Raw genomic sequence first — 19242 nt, 5'->3', positions numbered from 1 at the left:
GGCTGGGCCGTGTCCCCTCCCCGACTTTGTCCCCACAGCCCTGGGGGGGGCGTTTCACCATCAGCACAGCCATGGGGGGGGGGGGGGGGGTTAGTTCCGTTTAATGGTGGTGTCTCTGCGCATCTTATAAAACACGATCCGGTACAAAAAATGCTGCCGCTGTACAGAGCGAAGCGTACAGCGGGGCTAAGGCCACCCGAGGCACGGCGGGGGCGCGGGGTTTTGGGGGGGGGGGGGGAGCCGGGCGGCAGCGAGGGCACCCCCCCGAGCCTCCCTCCCTGCTGCCGCCGCGCTCTGGGCCCCCGCGCGCCGCCTCCACAATCAGCAGGATTCGATTAACGGACATGGGCGTCGTTTACTGGAGCAATGAGAGCGATTGAGCGGCTGGGGCCCGGCTCTGCTCGCAGGCACGGACAGGAACGGCCCTGTTCCCCCCCCCAACAAGCAAAACTCACGCTCCCCTGCTCGAGCGTGGGGTGGCCGCCGGGCCTCAGCCCCCCTCGCTGGGACCTCACAGCGAGGAATTTCTGGGAGAGCCGCGGGGCCGGGGCCTCCCCGCAGCCCTGGAGCTCCGCCAGGGCGCTTTGGTCCCCCCCCCCGCCGCAGGCCGTGCCCCGCTCCCCTGCCCCACGGGTGTTTTCTGTCCCCCTCTGCAGGGAGGCCGGGGCGAGGGCTGGGTGCCCAGGGCCCAACCTGAGAAACGCCTCCCCTGCCCCGGGGACGAGGACGAGGAGGAGGACGAGGAGGAGGAGGAAGGTGCCAACGCTGCAGGTTGGGCGAAGGACAGCGCGAGGAGGGCGGCCCGGGGTGGGGGGGAGGCAGCTCCACCACGGCGGCTTCGTGGCGAGCGCCCCGGTGCCAGCGCTACGGCCTGCAGCTCCCCCGCCCTCCTGCCAGAATAAATAAATATATACAGCACATAAATAAATAGGGCGGGAGCTGCTGCAGCACGGGGCCCGCAGGAGGCAGGGCCAGCCCGCTGAGGCGGGTGAGGGCCCTGCCCACGCTCGAAGGCACGTGGGGCTCGCCCGCAGCCGCTCCTGGGCACCATGCGCCGGGGTGGCCGTGGCGGGGGGCAGGCTCGGAGCAGGCTGGGCCGTGCCGCACGCGACGGCCTCCTCCTGCCCCGCTGCGGGCTGCGAGCAGAGCTGGGACCCGTCCGGGACACGGCTTAACGCAGCAGGCAACGCGCAGACACCCAGCTCCGTGTCACGCTGCAGCACCCGCTGCCATCATTCCTTCTCCCCGCTCAGCTCCGGGGAACCACCCCAACAGCACCGCGTCCCCATTTCCCGCTCCGGCCCCGTGCCCTACAGCTCCTGTCCCAAGCAGGGTGCTGGGAGCAGAGCCTCTGCACCAGCGCGCACAGCCCGGGGCCACACGCACGCCCCTGCCTCAGAGAGCGCTGAAGACGCAGGGGACGGGGGGAGACGAAGCCGGGCTCGGGCCCTGCGCACTGCTGGGGGACCGGAGTCCAGCTCCTGAGGAGCAAAGGCGACGGAGCTGCTGTCCCCAGCCTGGCACCCCCGGGGAGCAGCGCGGCGCTGCCCACGCACCACATCCACCTGCGCTGCCTTCGCCTACGGAAGGGGGCCGGGCGCCGAGCCCACCCGCCTCGCTGCCCCAGGCTCCAGCACCTGCCCCTCCTCCTCCTCCGCCTCCCTCCTCAGTCCAATTTCTCCAGCACCGAGGGCACGTAGACCAGGCTGAGCTCGCTCCCGAAGTTGCAGACGATGGCGGCGTTCTCCAGCACGAGGATCTGCCGGGCGGGCTGCGACTCGTTGCTCTTCCCCAGGTAGACGGTCTGGAGCAGGTCTCCGTAGCCAATGTCCCAGAAGGAGACGCAGCCCTGGCCGCCCGTCACCAGCAGGTTGTCGGAGATCACGCCCAGGCTGGCGCCGCAGCCCATCTCCTGCGAGGAACGAGAGCGCCCTGAGCACGCCCGGCCACCTTGCCGTGCCCGAAGAGGCTCAGCCCTGGCCCCTCTGCCGGCCCTGCCCATGCACACGGGTGAAAATGGGGCCGGAGCCTCGCAGCCTCAGCAGCGAGGCCCGGCTTCGCCTTGGATCTGGTCTTTGCCGAGCGTTTGCACGTCACGTTTGAGCACCCTCGAGCCTTCCCTGCTACCGACCTGCTGGATGGAATAGAGCTTGATGCCCGAGCTCCGGTCCCAGATGCTGATCACATCGTCCAAGCCGCTGCTGATGACGCAGGACGTGGTGCAGGTGAGCGAGGTGACGTCCCCTCGGTGGGCGTACATGTGGCTGACCTTGCTGCCGGTCAGCACGTCCCACAGGCAGATGGCACCATCCTGGCCTCCGCTCGCCAGCACCATCGTCTGCAAGCACAGGGGCAGAAGCAGGTCAGGCATCTCGCAGCAGAGCAGGCAGCCCTCCTCCCAGACCGCCCGGCCCCGGGAGGGCGCTGCACACGCAGGCTGATCCCATATGCGTGCGCTGCCGGCGCTCTGGGCACGATCCTGGGCTGCCAAAGCAAAGCGGGGGAGGGAAATCTGAACTGCTGGCTCAGCGTTTTCACTGCTTCCGTACGTGCGTTAGAGCAGGATGCGCTGGGGGTAACGCCAGAGCAGCAAAAACCTACGAGCCGCCTCCAGGAGAAGGTTGGTCCCCAGGCAGGCAGATAGTCACAGGGCGGAGAGTATTTCCTGGGCCAGTTTCAGCCTCATGCTCCTGGCTCTGCCTTCTGAGGCTCACAGGAATGGGGCATTCCCGCTGCAGACAGGACGGGGACAAACCGTGTCCGGGGACTGCTCTGCTTGCAGCGAGCGGGGCAGGAGGGCGATGCCCCAGCTTGCACAGCAGCTGGTGAGCGCGCCGCTGCAGGAGCCAGCGAGCCCTCTGCCCCCTCGGGAAGCGCACCCCAACTTCTCCAAGCACAGACCAGAAGCGGGTCGCAGCTGGGTCCCTCTGGCTAAAATAAATCTCAAATAAAGGCTGTTCTTCCAGCCGGGCCTTACCTGGTCCATGTACACGGCTGTGATGGCTCCTGAGTGGCCCTGCAGCGTGAACAGACAGCACGAGTCTTCGAGCCGGAACACCTGCAGGGCAGAAGGGCAGAGGTGAACGTCCCTCGCGCTCTTGCTAAAGAAGCAGCAGCTTCTCAGGTCGCCCTCCTCACTGCCATCCCCCCTCACGGCAGCAGGGCAGCGAGCTCACTGCGTGCCGCTGCAGGGGAAGAGGGCGATGCCCGTCGGGCAGCGTCGGGGCAGGGGGACAACGTGCATGGCAGAAGGGACAGCTACTGCTGGAAAGGACGAGGGGAAGACAGAGATACCCAGAACCCAGACCTTGCTACTTATGAGGTCGCTCAGCCCTCAGGCAGGAAGATCTCTGCTCTGTTTCGGCAGACACCTTGCGCAGGGCTTTGACCTTACTCCACTGAGGAGCCAGGTCCAGGCAGACAAGTACAGCTGGGAGCTGCAGGAGGGCACTGGACTGGCCTCCACCAACCATCCCCAACACTCCTCTACCTCCCTGCGCGTGGAGGCGTCCCCGCTGCGCCCCCGCAACGTGCAGCGGCCGCGCAGGAAGCCTTACCCTCAGCGTGTGGTCCTGGCTGCCCGTGACCAGGCGTCCGGCTGCGGCCTTCAGCGCCGTGATCGGCTTCTGGTGGGCGCAGGACACGGTGTGGGTGAGCTGACACACGATGATGTCGCTGCTGCTGAACACGGGGGAGGACGGGATGCTGCTTCTGCTCGGGGCTCCTGCGGCAAAACGCAGAGCTGAGCGCTCACGGCAGCAGGACGCAGCCCTGAGCCCCGGGGTAAGTGCCCAGCATCACCCAGAGAGGCCGAATCAGGGATGCCTCGGTGCTGAACTCGGGGAGAACTTGAGCCTGGGTCCCCCAAAGAGCCCCTGCACCGCTCAGCACCCTGGCTGACGCCCGCAGTAGCTACAGCTGCTCAAGCAAAGCACCTTTGAGCAAGCTGGTCTGGTGGGAGGGGACCCTGCCCACGGCAGGGGTTGGAACTGGGTGGGCTTTGAGGTCCTGCCAACCCAAACCGTCCTGGGATACACGGAAAAAACAGAGCGAGTGTCTCAAACACCCAGCTCGGCAGCAGCGCTCCCCTTTGTGAATCAGCGCCCTACACCTTTGGCAAGACAGATCCCTGAAGATCTCAAATGAGATCAGATGAAGAACTCAAACGAGCCCCAGCACTGCAAACCAGTTGCCACCGCTGGTATTTTAATTTGTGTGTGTCGTGGCTGTGCCGAAGCCCCGCGCTACCTCCTGGCTGCGTGGGGCTACGTGCTGTGCAAACAAAACCAGACCTTGCTGCGTGAGCAAGTAAGTGAGAGGTGGGAGAGGAAAGAGGTGCAGGGAAGAGCTGACACCAGAACGCGTCCCCCACCCTCCAGACTTAGGCACTGGAGAAAACCGGCACTCCAAATGCTTTAGCTCCACAGGGAATTCCCAAATTATTCTTCACTCCTGCACAACATCTGGCTTGGCATCCTGCAACGCAGGGATTTTTGGAGCGGAGCACGATCACAAAAGCTCACGAAGAGGGTGTGAGATGCCTGCTTACCTCGGAACAGCAGGTGCTTGAAGGACATGTGTGTTTCTAGTGAAAAGAAATCTAGAGAGCCATTCAGCCGGGCAGCAACAATCCTGGGGGAGAAATGCACACAGGTGAAGAGCTGCCCTCACAGCGCGAGGATCACCAGGACCAAACTATGTCACCCCCCCGTGAGGAGCCACTGCTGATGGCAAGGAAGGGGGCTTGGACATTGTGTCGAGCTCAGGCCACAGAATAAACCAGCAGATGGAAAAGCCTCCTGAGTAACAGCAAACAGGTCTGAGCAGAAACCGGTGACCCAAAGGCATCAGCTCTCACAGTTATTCCGGACACTCAGCCACCAGAAAGACCGAGTACACACGTATAAAAAAAAGTGGCTGCTGGAACAGCCCCGGAGCGCGGGGCCCAGGACACCTCGCCCCACCACGCTCTGCACGAGGTGGACACGTGGCAGGAAGCTTCCCCGACTTCCCAGCAGAGTCAGGCCACGGCAGCAGAGTGCCAGGGCAGGGATCCCAGCTTACACCGCCACGTTCTCCTCCCCGTGGGGACCACCAGGCACCGACACAACTACCTGTTGTTCAGGAACACAAGCGCCGTGATGCCGGACTGACTTTCCTCGTTACTGCTGCGGAGGGTGCCCTCGATGGCGTCCCACACCTGAGAGGGGGAAGAGTTCCTGCGTGAGCCCCAGCAGGAGGCCCCCGCGCCCTCGCAGCAGTGAAGCCGCGCGGCCGCAGGCCTGCACCGCGCCGCACGCATCCCCTGGCCGCAGGGCAGGCTGCTGTCACCCAGAAGGAAAAATTCTGATTTAGTTTCCTAAAACCAAACTCAAATCGAACTATTTCTGAAAGTTTCTCATTGGAGATGGACATTTCCAATCAAAGCTTGCTTCAAAACCTGTGCCATTCCTGTCGAGTTCCCACTCATCTTACTTTGCTTCGTGGCTGACGAGTAACGCTACCTAACGACGTGGCAGTCTTCAAGCTCCTTCAGCCTTAAAGAGCGCTGCTACTATTTAACACTGAGGCTTTTTTTTTCCTTATACTAAGAACCTCCTTTGAAATGAAGTACGTCAACACTGAAGAACAAGAAAAGAAGATGAGCAAAGTACTGATAAAGGAGAATTTCAGTACTGATAGAGGAGAATTTCTTTCAAGTACTTCAGAAAACCTGTTTTAGGTGGCACTAGGCACTATACCACAATTCCTGTTTTGTTCTAAAAAAGAACTAAGCTGAAGCACCGAGGTGCTCGGTGCAGAAGAGGAATGGGGCCTGTCCTGACCCGTGCCCCTGGCAGCAGCCCCGCAGGGCCACCGCGCACCGCAGGCCCCCAGTGCCGGGCTGGCAGCGGGCCCTGCCCCTTACCTCCAGCTTCCCGTTACTGCGGCCGGCCACGATGAGGTTCCCCTGCAGGTCCAGGCTCCAGACAGAGCTCTCCAAGTCTCCTCCCCAGGAAGGAAGTGGCGATGACTTGTCAAAGCCCGTAAAAGACTCGTCCCCCAGGCTCCTCCTGCGGCTGCTGCAGCCTCCCTCCTCGCCGCCGCAGCCCAGGGACCGGGGGCTGCCGGTGCCGCTGCAGAACCCGGCCTGGCCATGCGGGGCGGGCAGGCCGGCGAAGTTCACGCAGTTCGAGGTGCTGTGCTCTTCGTACACTTTGCCAACCAGGCTGCTGAAGTCGTAACCGGCCTCCTTCTGGCGACCGCCCACAGCCCGGAGCCGCGTCTCCGACTCGGGCACCTTCACCTGCTCGGAGAAGTTGGTGTCGATGAGGGACGTGAGGTCCGGCTGGTCACAGAAGAGGGGAGGCTGGGGCGGGCCGAGCATCCTCTTGAGCTGGTGGCTGTTCTCAAAGGAGTCGTCCAGACTGTTCTTGCCATCCGGGCTGTGATCCCAGCTTTCCTGGTAATCAAAAATGCCGCTGCTGTCCCTTCGCAACCTGGAAGACAGGAACAGGAGGTCAGCGCTCCCGTCTTCACCGAGTCAGAGGGCTTGGGATGGGGACAGGGGTGCCGAGGCAGCAAAGTGCTGGCACGCCACGAAGACAGCAAGAATTAGTGTGCACAAGAGCGGTGGTGGCAGGGATTAAGACTGCCCCAAGGACTGTGGCTGCTGATTTCTTCCAGAGGGGGTTGCGCCGGCTGGCGAGCGACCGCACAGCCAGCACGTACCTCGGTTTGGGAATAACGGTGAGGCAGTCTCCGGTCTGAGCATCCCACACACGGATCTGGCCCACCAGGCAGCAGCTGACGAGCAGCATCCCGTCGCTAGCCAGACATTCGATGTCCTGGGAAGGAAGCAGGAGCACAGCTGAGCACGGAGCACCAGCAGGGCCTCTGGCCTCTCGCAATCACCGTGCGCGTGGCTGAGAAGCTACACAGACGATAAATTTCACGTCCAAACTACACGGCTGGCTTAGCAACCTCTGGATCCTCTGAGAAAAAAGACACGTTGCCTGAAGCCCTGGCTGTGCACTAGACTGCCGCAAGCACACCGGACTCCATCTGCCTTCCCCTTCCCTGACAAAGCACAGCCCAAGGAGGCGGAGGATCAGCTGTCTCTGTAGCCCCGGACGATCCAGTGGGAACATACACTGACAGGAGCTGCAGGGACACCCAAAACAAAGGCGAACGCTGCAGTCTGTGAAACAAAAAGGCACTCAGCAGACAAAGGCTCCACAGGGACAGAGGTGCAGCTCATCGGGAAGACGCTGCGCAGCGTGTCCGTTCACGCTCCGTCTGACTGGGGGCTGAGCGCTTTGTTTCACTTCACAAGAGGGAGAAGAATCCTTTGCCTCAAGAAAAAACGAGTGAGCTGAGCCGCAGTGCACTTCTGCGGACACCCAGGGATGTTTTTAGCACTGGAAACAATATCTGACAGCTCAAACCTATCCACTAGCTTTTGGGAAAGCAGAAAAAAAAAGAGATGCAGTAGGCATTAAGTATCAGGAACGTAGAGCTACCCCAGCAAGGAAAGCTGGATCTGCCCAGCCTGTAAAGTCAGCAGTTGGCTACACAGTGGAAGGAATAACAGGGGCTGCAAACAACTCAGAGCAAGTTCCAGGAAGAGATGGGAAAGTCCTACACGTGGCTTCGTGCTACTAGACCCCACAATGTACCCGTACAGCTTTGCCTCTGCCTTTTACCTCCAAGGCTGCGTTACACCCAGGCTACACAACTAGCCTGTCTTTCACGAGGAATGTTAAGTAAACTACAGAAAATTAAAGATGTGTGGCACGAGTCACTAAACTGCCGTTCTCACAACGACTGCACCTGTCCAACCTACCATGAGGTGGCCCCTGAGAACCAAGGGGACGATCTCGGTCTCGGGCGGGGAGTAACCGTAGTCATCGCAGGGCAGGTCGCCCCTCTTCCTCCTGCTGTGGGACAGCCCGTTCTGCCCGTAGTTCTTGGGGCAGAACACCTTGTACAGGCAGAAGAGCAGGAGGACCAGGATAATGCCCGAGGCCAGACCCAGCGCGGCCACCCTGTGGGGAGAGAGGCACAAAGAGACCAGAAGGTGAGGTCAAGATCCCATCGCCAGTTCGCGGGCAGCGTTTGAAACACTGCAAACACATGCCAGAAGTCCAAAGTTTTCAGCTGAGAAAAACTTCCAACAAGCTGTAGTGATTTCTGGAGTAGTAAAGGATTTCTTTTTACAGGAAAATGTTTATTTTAACGAGATTTTCAGACTTGTCCATAAGAAGAACACACAGTTAAGACAGGAAAAAAAATGCTACGTGGGGATCAGGGTAATATGAAGTGTGTTCAGCACAGCCCGAGGAGAATGCAGATTCAGGTGGCAAGCTGGGAGCTTGTCGCCTCAGTAGGAAAGGAAGTTCTCTGCTTGCACGGGAGATTGATCTAACAGCCAATAAAGCATGGTCGAATCATGGCATTTATTCCCACAGATGAATTTCTATCTGTTTCCCACGGATCCACCCCATGACGTGTGGTGCTAGCAGTAACAGTTTTAGCATCACCATTAAAATCATCCATCTAACAATACATCAAAGCTAAATCCTCAATATGCACGACCAGCCGTGCACCGGTCGGTGTATGACAGTGAGCACTTGCACGTGTATCACATTTCTGCGATACACTTTTTTGTTTTTTTTTTCCTTTTTCCCCACAAGGAGAAGAGCCAAGCAGCCAAAGAGCAACCTGTGCCTCCAGAGAGCTGGGGCATGGCCGGAAGGCTGTGTCAAGGACTCTTACTTGTACAGGGTGACATCCCGGTGGCCCTGCAGCTTGGATGAGGCTTGGTCAGGCTGAGCGGCAGCACCCAGCTTCTCACTGCTCGAAGCGAGGAAAGGGTGGTAGCGGTTGGCCTCCTGGGGGTGCCGCACTTCTAAGGCCTCTTGTGGGTTCAGGTACAGCGTGACCGGGATGGCTGGAAGGATGCTGATGTATCTGAAGGGACGGAGATAAGAACAGCTTAGGAACAGCAAACACAGAAAGACAAAAACCCCAAACTCAGCTCGCCTTCTCACCAGCAGCCAGGACAGGCTGCCAGCAGTGGAGCTACCGATGAGCTCGGATGGGTCACACTGATTTAAGTAAAGATAAAACGATCCGGTCTGGCTTCCTGTACACTGTAGGTCGGAAGGTATCACCAAGAAGTTTGTTCAGCTCACGTGTCTCTATTCCTCACACGTACCATCCCCATCACGTACTGACAATCATACATGTCATCGGAGCTTGTCACCTCCAAAAAATACAACCTAGGATGAGGGTAACAAGCGAGGAATACACCGGAGAACACAAAAAAGAAACACAGCCCTTCTTCTCAGAGGAGCAGTCCAGCACAGTTTGGTGGCTCTGCACCCCAGGAGAGCCTGCTTTAATGGGTTGCTCCTCAAGACCCTTCTGGAGTAAGCCGCGTGGAGCACAAATTATCGGACTCGGGAGGATGAAGGGCAGAAAAAAAGACAAACGCTTGGACTCAATCCCACGGGGAATTCAAAGTGCCTGGGGCCCTCGGTGCCGGCCCACTTACCTTTTGGCCAGGGTGATATTGTAATAGCTGAAGAGGGATGGCCAGTGTCTGAAGGAAAGCTTCCTCCAGATCTCTTCATCCTCCGCTCCCCAGGTAACCTCTGCCTCAGTCCCAAGCTCCGTCTGTCCGTTCCCTTTGCCCTCCGGTCCTTGGGCCCAACTGTGCTGGTTCGTCTGCAGCCTGCTCAGGGAATCCAACCCTGACTTCTGCTCCCGCTGCTGCGTCTGGTTTTCCGACAGCTGCATAGGGTCCGCCGGGAAGACCGAGAGATCGATCTTGGGGTCGCCAGCAGGCAGGACCCCTCCAGGAACAGGCATGGGAGGCAGACCCGCTTCACCCAAGGGGCTCTGTTCGGTGACCTGCGAGGTGAGGTAGGTGCGGAGACCAGCAGGGTCCGTATAGACCAGGATTCCGATCCAGATCACCGTCCCGGCCTACACGAGGAGACAAACCCATTTAGTGCTCGGCCTTCCGCTCGCTGCCCCCACCCCCTCGCCGGCTGGCTGAGCTGATCAGCAGCACCCCAGCGAGGGGAGCACCCTGCCCTCGGTTAGGGTCCTGCTCCAGGCAGACCCTTATCCTTCACGGTGACCGGGAGAGGCTGCACGGTGTGCCCAATACCTGAGCACCACTTTGTGAGCTCCCCGACCCAGCCTGATGGTGGTGACTGCACTACCATCTACGGGGGACAAGCAGGGGCAGGAACTGGTGTCACTGTTACAGCTACACTTGCAAAAGGGAAAGAATTAGTCTCTCATGCAGAGAAATATCTCCGTGCCTTCCTTCCATGTTGCCTGCAGGGACAAATATGACTTCTGCTCTGTAAATACCTTCTCTTTCCACTCGTACAGTCCTTGAAAATCTGCTTATACAGAGGTATCTGAGAGCAAATAGCAGAAAATTGCCTGCTACCTCCTAAACATCAAGCAGACAGCAAAGCCCTGCAGCTAATGTATGCAGAGGGATGTTCTGAGGGAAGTACTTCTTGTATTATTTACCGTGGGGGGGTGTAAGCCTCGCAGGGGAACAAGGATGTGTGAAAATGTCGAGCTTTTTTTTGATTTTTTTTTTCCCCTGGAAGCCTGTTTGGGTTGGGCCAGCGGGACCCGAGAGAGCAAACACCACGGCGCCTACCATGATGAGCCTCTGGGCCAGCCGCGTCCTGGCGAAGAAGTAGATGACCCGCAGCCTCTTGGGGAGGCGCAGGTTCCTGAAGGACGAGGGCTGCAGGGTGATGGTGTGGGGGGTGGCGGGCCGCAGGGCTGGCTGCCGCTCGTAGCGCTGGGAGCGGCTGACGGCCTTGGCGGGGGGCAGGCAGGCTTCTGCCGGCAGCCGCTTGTTCAGGTCCGCAAGCTGCCGGGAGAGAAGCAGGCGTCAGAGAATCAGAGGAAGACGAGGTTGGAAAGGCCCTACAGGATCATCTGGTCCTCCGTTATCTGCTCTCATCTGCTCTTTTACGCGTGCTAAGTCTCAGCTCCCACCTTCACACCTGAGTCAGAAGGGCCCAGCTTCCCTCTGGTGTCCCCTTCTGCACCCAGCTGTGTTTGTGACCCCGTCTCCTTCCAACCACGTCTGTGACCACGTCCCCTTCCAGCCCATTGACCCACAACCTCCGCGTTTCTGTACCTGAGGGTCCCCCATCCCTGCATGTGTGTAACCAACAAGTCCCATCCCAGAGCATTTTTACAGCTCGCTCCTTTTTTTTTCAGAGGGTGGAAATCCCAGGGCGTGCTTCCCTCGGTCCCTCCACGCTCGCAGAGCAGGGCGAGCCAAGGCACGAGGCCGCGTCCCCAGCCCGTCCTTACCTCCATGCGGCGAATGTCAATGGAGAGCACGGTTGTGAAGAAGAACATCTGCAGGAAGAAGTCTGACACCAGGCCGACCACAGCGAAGAGGCAGAACTCCTGCAGGCAGCACACACACACACACAGATTAGCTACGGCAGCTCAGGGACAGGGGTGAATATCTCCAGTCCAGGAAAAGGGCAGCTCAGCACCCTCCTGCCCGGAGTGAGCGTATTTCACTGACCGGTCCTGTTATCAGGGCTTTGGAATAGTTGAAAGCTTGGTGTTAAAACAGTCCGCGTGAGAACTCAAGAGCACGTTTATTCATATTCACACTTTTTGTTCTTCTTAGCCACAAAACATCAAAGCACCCCAGGAAAAAACAGCAGAGGGTGCTGTCCCTGTTCCCAAAGCCGTGGCGGGGCTGCCACCAGAGCTCTCAGCCCCCTGCCTGCGTGTGCAAATCGCACGCCCAAAGAGCCCCCAGCAGTGCCGGTTTCCTTCCCTTCACCAATAAACCTCCCCCGATAGGAAACTCCTCCAGGAGCAGGGGGAGCCCAGGGACTGGGCACAGCCAGTCCTCCTCCCACCAAAGACCACCGAAGCCTCTGTACCCCCCCTGTGCTCACGACTAGTAGCTGCAGCCGTCCCCCAGGGCTCCAGCTAAACCACGGCTGTTTAAATCACACCCTTGGCTAGTGCTTATTTAGTGTTTATTTTTATATATATAGGAAATTTTCAGGCCCCTGGAAGAAAAGCTCCGTGCCCAGCCTCTGAACACCAAGCACACGAGGAGCAGCGTTGGTAAGATGGATCCCGAGCTCCCTGCCATGCTCCGCTTCCCCAGCAGGTGCCACTGCAGAAATGAGGATGACAAGAGGAGTACAACAAGTGAGCCCAGCACCAGGGACGCCCCTCGGAGGTACACATTGCTGCCAGGACCCGTCAGGGCCCAAAAAAGATGCAGTAACACGGGGAGATCGAGCAAACTGAAAGCAGGCACCGGCAGCAACCTCGGGCTAAAGGCGAGATCAAAGAGTCCGGCCCTCGCTTGCAGAACAGCCCTGGCAAATCCCCGCTGGGCCCAGCTGTGGCAACCACACTACATGCGCCCACATCCACCTCAGAGGAAGGAGAGGGGCCCTCAAGATTCATTTCTGTCCCCCTGCAGCCTATGCCTACCCGAGCTTCTCGCCTGTGACAGCAGGAGAGGCTATCCGAAACCTCGGAACGAACCTTGAAGCCTCCCCAGCCTGCCCAAACTGTTTTTTAAACACAAGCAGTCAGCTGCCTGCTGTCTGAAAATCAGCACGCTATGAGATGAGATAAACCACTAGGTCAGCTGCCCGCCCTTCCCCAAACCTCCCGGCAAAACCAGCACAAGGCTCTGATTTCGGCTCAATCCCTTCCTCGGCATTTGACGGGAGGTTTGGGGAGCAAACACGACATCCCGAAACATTCCGGGGATGAAAACACAGCACGGGTTCCTCTCTAAAAGCAGAAAAACAGAGGGAAAGCAACGCCCAGCTGCATTTCACCCAGATCTCAGCAAAAGCCTCCACAAATGGCAAGCTCTGCCATAATTAATTCCGCCGATACCTCCACTTATTCCACTTAGGATGAGAGCTATCTGAAACTACTAGCCCTGGAAATCTGACATCTTCTTATACTTGGGTTCTGCACACCCTACAGCACAACCCGAACCAATTTCGGTGATTGCCTCTCGGCAGGTGAGCTCCAGAACAAGGTGGGGGCCAGGAGGTGGGGAATGCAGGACGGGCACCCAGGACACATCCCTGCAGCGTCCTGGGACCACCAGGGCCACAAGTGCAAGGAGAAGGGGGGTCTCTGCCCCCCTGCAATGAAAGGTTCCACGGTAGCTCACAATTAGAAGGCATTTACGGTGTACGCCCAATTCTCACCTGAAGCTGAACTCTATTTAAGAAGGAGAACCTCAGAAAACAGAGAATTCCCTTCTGCTAAATGAGCTGCACTGCTGTGGGGTGGCTGAGGAAGGTGCCAGGACCTCACAGCCCTTGGGCAAGTGACATCCTTCGACAACGAAACGCCTCCCTCTCCTGCTGCTCCCCGTACGGGCAGGACGGGTGCCTCTGCTCCCTCTGACAGGCTGGAGCAAGGTCCCTGCCGGATTTACTCTGCCCGTCCCTCTCTTCACGACGCCTCCGAGGCTGCAACACGAGCACAGCGTTATCTGCGCAGCGCCCTTCGCCCCCAGGGACACGCAGATAAGGGGCACGCTCCCGGCTCCAGCAGACAGCATCCCCGTGAGATTCCTGCTCTGGAGAAAGCAAGCATCCTAGGAGGGACAGGATCACACGCAGAGCAAAGAAGGGATGTCATCACAAGCCTTACAACGCTGTAAGACCCAGGAATACATTCATAAAGGCAACACGCGGGTGTGGGGAAGTGCTGCTCTTCCCACGGCTCCTCTTCCAGGAAGAGGAGCTAAAAGACCCTATGCATGAGCCCAATTTAGACCCAAAGGATGGATCATGCTGGTTTTTGACCCGAGCAATCTCTGCAATCAGCTTCAAATAAAAAAATTAGGACACGACACGTGGCCGGGTGTAGCCTGGGGAATTCTGCTCTAGCTCCTCTCTTGCTGTCCTTCTCTTGGCCACTGAGAGCCAGGCTCAGGAGCCGCTAAATTCAGCCCGCAATGCTCCAGTTCAACCTGAACGGTTAATCTTCTTAGATTATAATTCACTTTAATCTGCAGTCTGTCTCCTGGTGGCTCCCCAGTGTCAAAGTGAGGACACGCACAGCCCGTGTGCGGACGGCAGCGGCCTTCAACTGTGCAGATGCTCCAGTGCTCCTGCCTTGCTGACTGCACCTGCTAAAATCTTTGCTAGGGATTTCCAGAGATAACAGGCTGACTCCTCCCTGAGCTCCGGCTGCAGCCTTACAGCAGTGGTGCTGAGGATTTGCCCAGGCACGAGCTCTGCCTGGCCCAGGGTCACAGAAGAGCAGATCCTGAGGCAACTCAGCAAGCACAGTCCTGCAAAGAGGTGGCACGATAAGTGGCAGCAAAGTGACACACCAAGGCAGAAGACCTTGACGCTATTTTCAGCGTTAGACCGACCCAACAGCACGACCATTCCACTAGATCATTCGCTGAGGTTTCAGTTTGTTCACCCCTGGAACAGAGACTGTGGTGCCTGCGGCTGGAAAAACCCAAAGGCTCGTACACCTGGTGAGACAGCCCCAAACACACCACCCACCCCTTCCTCAGAGGAGACATTCTGCACTAGTTACGGGTTTCCCTCCACTGCTGAAGGGGATTAGCTAGCTCACAACTCCGTGATAGGAAGCTCCCCTGCACAAGCAGAAAGGAGCACGGCGGGACTGTCAGGGAGGAACCAGCCCCTGCTCGGCTCGTCCCGGGGCTGTCACAGCACAGGGACCAGCCCCATGGTCTGGGGGTGACAGCCACCAGGACGAGTCAACGAGAGGCCTCCAAATGACCGGGCAGACTGACGTGGGTCACTGCCCAGGGGGTCTGGGACACATTTCGGGATGCAGGGAAGAGCGTTTGGGATTGCATGAAACCAGCCAGAGAAACCGGAGTGGAAATAAAGGCATTTCCTTGAGTCACCTCTTCTACTACTCAGCCACAGTAAAGCCAGCTAAGCCACAGAAAACGAGGTTTGGTGGGTTAGACAGTATCTTTTGTGGGACCAATAAACAAATAAATAATGGACAAGGCTCCTGATTCCAGTTATATCAACTGGCATCGAAAAATCACATTCCTCTTCCTACGTAACCTGCTTTTGCACATATTCTTAGAGGATAACGCCATTACTACAGACACTTCTGCGACACTTTGCTGCAGGGACTGTGAGCAGTAAGGCTCCGGGACGATGTGCCAGATCTTCTCAGAGCTCCACGTGGCCCAGGTGGCAGCCGGCAGTTCCGATGTCCCCCCAGGACAAATCTATTTGCACGCAAGCAGCCGCCACAGGGAAATGTCAGCAGGTGCCTGGCACCGACTGAACGAAGCCAGTCAGCTCCTGCACCACTGCCTGCTCTGTGACAGCTCCCAGGAGACACGTTCCTGCCGTGGCACACGGTTCCTCCCTTCTTCCCAAGAAGCCCTGAGAGGCAGCTGGGTGCTCTTTAACAGGAGGGCTGAGAGAGCAGAGCACTGCATACTGCGTTCGTGCAGTGACTACAAGCCTCTGTGTGCTCAAACTGCCCAAGCACACTCACCTGGATGGCTGGGACGAGGGTGAAATACCCGATCAGGATGATCCCAAGCTCTGTGGCCATGTTCTTCATAATTGACCAGCTCTCGTTGCTCAAGCCTGGGGAGAAAACATGCAGAGACAGGTAAAAGGAGACTGTTCACTAGTGAACGGGCGCGAGCAGAGCTTAAATGACTCCTCCCTGGATTACCCTTCTTTAAAATTAGGCACCTATAGTCAACAGATAAAAATGGCACTTTTAGGCTAAAATTCATCCGACCTATCTTGGATATCTACTTCTAAGCCAAGTAATTGGCCAGTAGATTTCAATGTGCTTATCAGCTGGGTTATCATCCAGCCCCAGAGCAGTAGTTGGATTATCATCCAACTACACGGGGAGCTGAAGAAGACTCAGCTCACAGAACTGCCTTGATTTAAGCAGTCTGAGGGTACTGAGCAGGACAATGCAGGGATTCAGAAGTTTAAGGAACCATTGAGTTTTCGAGTCCCGTTTTTGATCTAGGACACAAACCACGCTTATTTTCAAAAGTCAGTAGATTTTTCTGGGGATCACTCCAGAATCTCTCTTCCCTCATGTTTATAAATGTCTTTTAAGTTTGCAAACTACATTTATCTGTGGTTTGAGCATACCCAAATCCTTACGCAGCTGCAGAGCATATCTATTACTAGCACTTTTTAAAACTTGTTTTGCCAATGCTTCAGTCAAGAATCTTAGAAAGCAGCGCCCACAGTTAGAGGCTTACGTTAGTCTTGGAAATAACAAAAATAGTACAAAAGACCCTAAGAATACAACTGCCGATTCACATTCAACACACCCAGTCCTCGTTTCCTCTACAGACCACAATTAGGATAATTCCCCATCTCCCAGTCTTGGGATTACCCCAATTTTTTCCCTCTCAGCATTTTCCCAGAGCAGGTGCATACCTTGGGCAATGCGTAGCTTCACTTCCAGGTCGACAGGCGTAGAGACAACCGACTTGGTGAGAACCAGCACGTTCTCTAGGCCAATCACGACAACCAAGTAGGGAAATATCTCTCTGGGGGAAACAGAGGAAAAAATGAGAATGAGATCTTTGGTTAAAGAAAGTTAACTGTTTAGCCACTGCTCTTAGCCAAATTGTTATATTATTATAATATTAATATAATACAAATAAATATATTAAAATACATAATAAAATATTTATATTAATGTATAATTATATTATATATTATATTATTCTGCGGTGAGGTAAGAGGTGTGTATTTCATCTGCTTCGGACAGATATTAACATTTTTCTGAAACGGCATGATTTTCTGAAAAACAGCCACTGCAGACCACCACTAAATTAGTCTTAATGCTTCTTAGGGTCAGGAATCATAGAATCACAGAATATCTGAGTTGGAAGGGACCCACAAGGATCATCAAGTCCAACTCCTGGGTCCCCAAAGGACCAGCCAAAGGAGCACCCCAAAGGACAGCTCCCCTCAAAGAGTCTCTACAACAAAGTCTCCACAAAGAGGTGAAAATCAAAAAGATGGATTTGAGCACCACTGCAACAGACTCAGGAACAAACAGTCATCAAGAGGGCATTATAACACGAGGGTAGGGACCACGTCCCACCACCAGCAATGAAAATCTTGCTAAATCACAGCTTATTACATGAAACAAAACTTTCGAAAACCAACAAAAACCCTTCCCAGTGAAGAGCGCAGGCAAGGCCTGCTTCAGATACCCAAGGGGGAAGAGCTTCGGCACCTTGCAGCTGCAGTGAACAGCCAGGTCTCAGGCAGTGCAGGAGACACACGAAGGAAGAGGCTTCTCAGTCGAGGGGAAATAAAGTGCATGCAGCTCTGTTCTCCAGCACACCAGTGAGCTCAGAAGCCACGACACAGACCGCTATGCAATGTACACATGCTTTGGACGTGAACAAACTAAACCCTCCCAAGGATAACGTCTGCCCAAGACTGAATAATACACACTGCAATGGATTTGCCCTTCAGAATATATTCAAGCAGAAGAGAAAGACTACCCAAGGCCACCGCTGTGACTTTACCCAACTTGCCTTCTCACTTTTTTCTCTCTTTTAACTACTTACAGCCCAGCTCAGCAGGAGAAGAAGCTGATCCATGCACGGGAGGTGGTAAATCTCATTTCCCTCCAGCTAAACTTAGGCAAGAATAGGGATGTGTCCTTGCAGAGGGTAATCAATTTGTGCTGTGCTGGTCTGTGCAGGTCCAACAGGAGAACGTGTGTGCGTGCAGGTACACGCACCCCTTGGCAGATCACTAAGAGCCAAGACAGCTAAACAATAGGGTTTCAGGAGAACACCTCCTGCTTTCTGCCAGTACCTGCCACAACCCCCACGGACCACCTTCCCAAACGCCGCTTTGGATTGCCTACAGCCATCTGACATTGGCTTCAACAAAACTTGCACACGTGGAGCTGTCATCAGCCTGTACCTATCAAGTCCTGCTGGGGGAAAACACCTGTCTGGAATCACTGCGAGCTCAGCTATTTCGTTCCAGTTCCTTGAACAAATGGCAAGCTGAAACAGCAAGAGCTCCGTTCAAAGCAAAATTAAAAAAAAAATCAAAATAATAATAATAATAGAAAACCAAACCACCTCCACACACCCTTCTCCAGGTATCCAAATTGAATTTTCGCTCTAACAATGTGCAACGCATCAGTCCCTTCATCTCCTGTCCGACGCCTGCACTGCGAGTGAATTTCCAGGTTGAGTGAAAAACCACACACACACACAGGGCACTCGGGGGCTACTGCCTGCTCATGTCACAGAACCTAAAATCCAGCCAGTTCAGCTCAGTTCAGGCTTTATCTAAAGGCATTTTCAGTTCATAACTGGCACCACTCCTCCAAACAGCAGCTTGCAACAGAAGACAGACATGAGAAAACCTCTCTGGAATCCTTAGGGATGGAAATTGCTGGATGATGAGAATGAAACAAGCACAAGGGAGAGGTCTGCCGCATGGTGCAGCACAGTCCTGCAGAGTTTACGGTCCCCAAGAGCACGCTCCTGCAGAATCCTGTCCTTACACGCAGTCCTGCAAGAAGCGCTCGCTGTCCAGCACCGTTTGCAGACGAGCTGCAGTAAGCCTTCGGACGGCAGTACAAGTGTGCAAAAGGAAACCCGTAATTCTCTCAGCTATGTCCTACTTAACCAGTTGCTTCAACTGCAGAAGATAATTAATTAGTAGTCACAGGTTATCAATTTAAATAGTCCTTGAAGAGTCAGCAGGTTTCATTTTAAATGGCTAGCAGGCTCAGAGCAACCCGACATTGGCTTTTCTTGAAGAGAGCTACGAGCTGGTGCGGGTCAAACACAAGCTGTTGGCGCCCTGCAAACTCCAAACCCAAGTTCACTGCTCCCCACTCGGTGAGGCAGGCAGCAAGAGATCCTCGCTGTACTTTCTGCCATCCAGTGCCGAATGCTGAGAAAGAGCTTCCAGTAGGAGGAGGAAGGAAGAGCATGGACGCCACGCCACGTCCATCTAATGAAACACCTACAGATCATTTCTCACTTGGACGCCAGAAGGTGCTGCGTCACAGCAAGATCCAGCACCCATCAGTCAACAGAAACACCACCATGAACTCACGAAGAAAACAGATCTCCTCCGACTCCCTGACTCCAAGCATGCATGTGAACAGAGCGACTCACAGGTTTACCCAAAGATAAACTTGGAAGATATCACTCGG

General features: G+C 56.0%; 1 protein-coding gene across 3 annotated transcripts in view; it reads right to left on the bottom strand.

Moving 5' to 3' along the window:
* Positions 1 to 80: 80 nt before the first annotated feature.
* Positions 81 to 19242, bottom strand: part of SCAP (SREBF chaperone) — a 57739-nt gene continuing 38577 nt past the window's right edge. For all 3 annotated transcript variants that reach the window (XM_080583645.1, XM_080583644.1, XM_080583646.1), the window contains exons 10-24: positions 16473 to 16585; positions 15553 to 15647; positions 11344 to 11442; positions 10673 to 10891; positions 9539 to 9972; positions 8758 to 8952; positions 7826 to 8027; positions 6712 to 6827; positions 5909 to 6479; positions 5115 to 5200; positions 4550 to 4632; positions 3558 to 3724; positions 2978 to 3058; positions 2132 to 2338; positions 81 to 1912 (exon numbers count right to left, since the gene is read on the bottom strand). In XM_080583645.1, the coding sequence (XP_080439771.1) occupies positions 1667 to 1912; positions 2132 to 2338; positions 2978 to 3058; positions 3558 to 3724; positions 4550 to 4632; positions 5115 to 5200; positions 5909 to 6479; positions 6712 to 6827; positions 7826 to 8027; positions 8758 to 8952; positions 9539 to 9972; positions 10673 to 10891; positions 11344 to 11442; positions 15553 to 15647; positions 16473 to 16585 (2914 nt within the window). In that variant the 3' untranslated portion in view covers positions 81 to 1666. The remainder of the gene's footprint in view (positions 1913 to 2131; positions 2339 to 2977; positions 3059 to 3557; positions 3725 to 4549; positions 4633 to 5114; positions 5201 to 5908; positions 6480 to 6711; positions 6828 to 7825; positions 8028 to 8757; positions 8953 to 9538; positions 9973 to 10672; positions 10892 to 11343; positions 11443 to 15552; positions 15648 to 16472; positions 16586 to 19242) is intronic.

Source organism: Anser brachyrhynchus (assembly GCF_964034855.1).
Source record: "Anser brachyrhynchus genome assembly, chromosome: 2".
Classification (NCBI taxonomy): domain Eukaryota; kingdom Metazoa; phylum Chordata; class Aves; order Anseriformes; family Anatidae; genus Anser; species Anser brachyrhynchus.
Note: the sequence above shows the minus strand (reverse complement) of the source record. Positions and strands in the feature narration are given on the sequence as shown.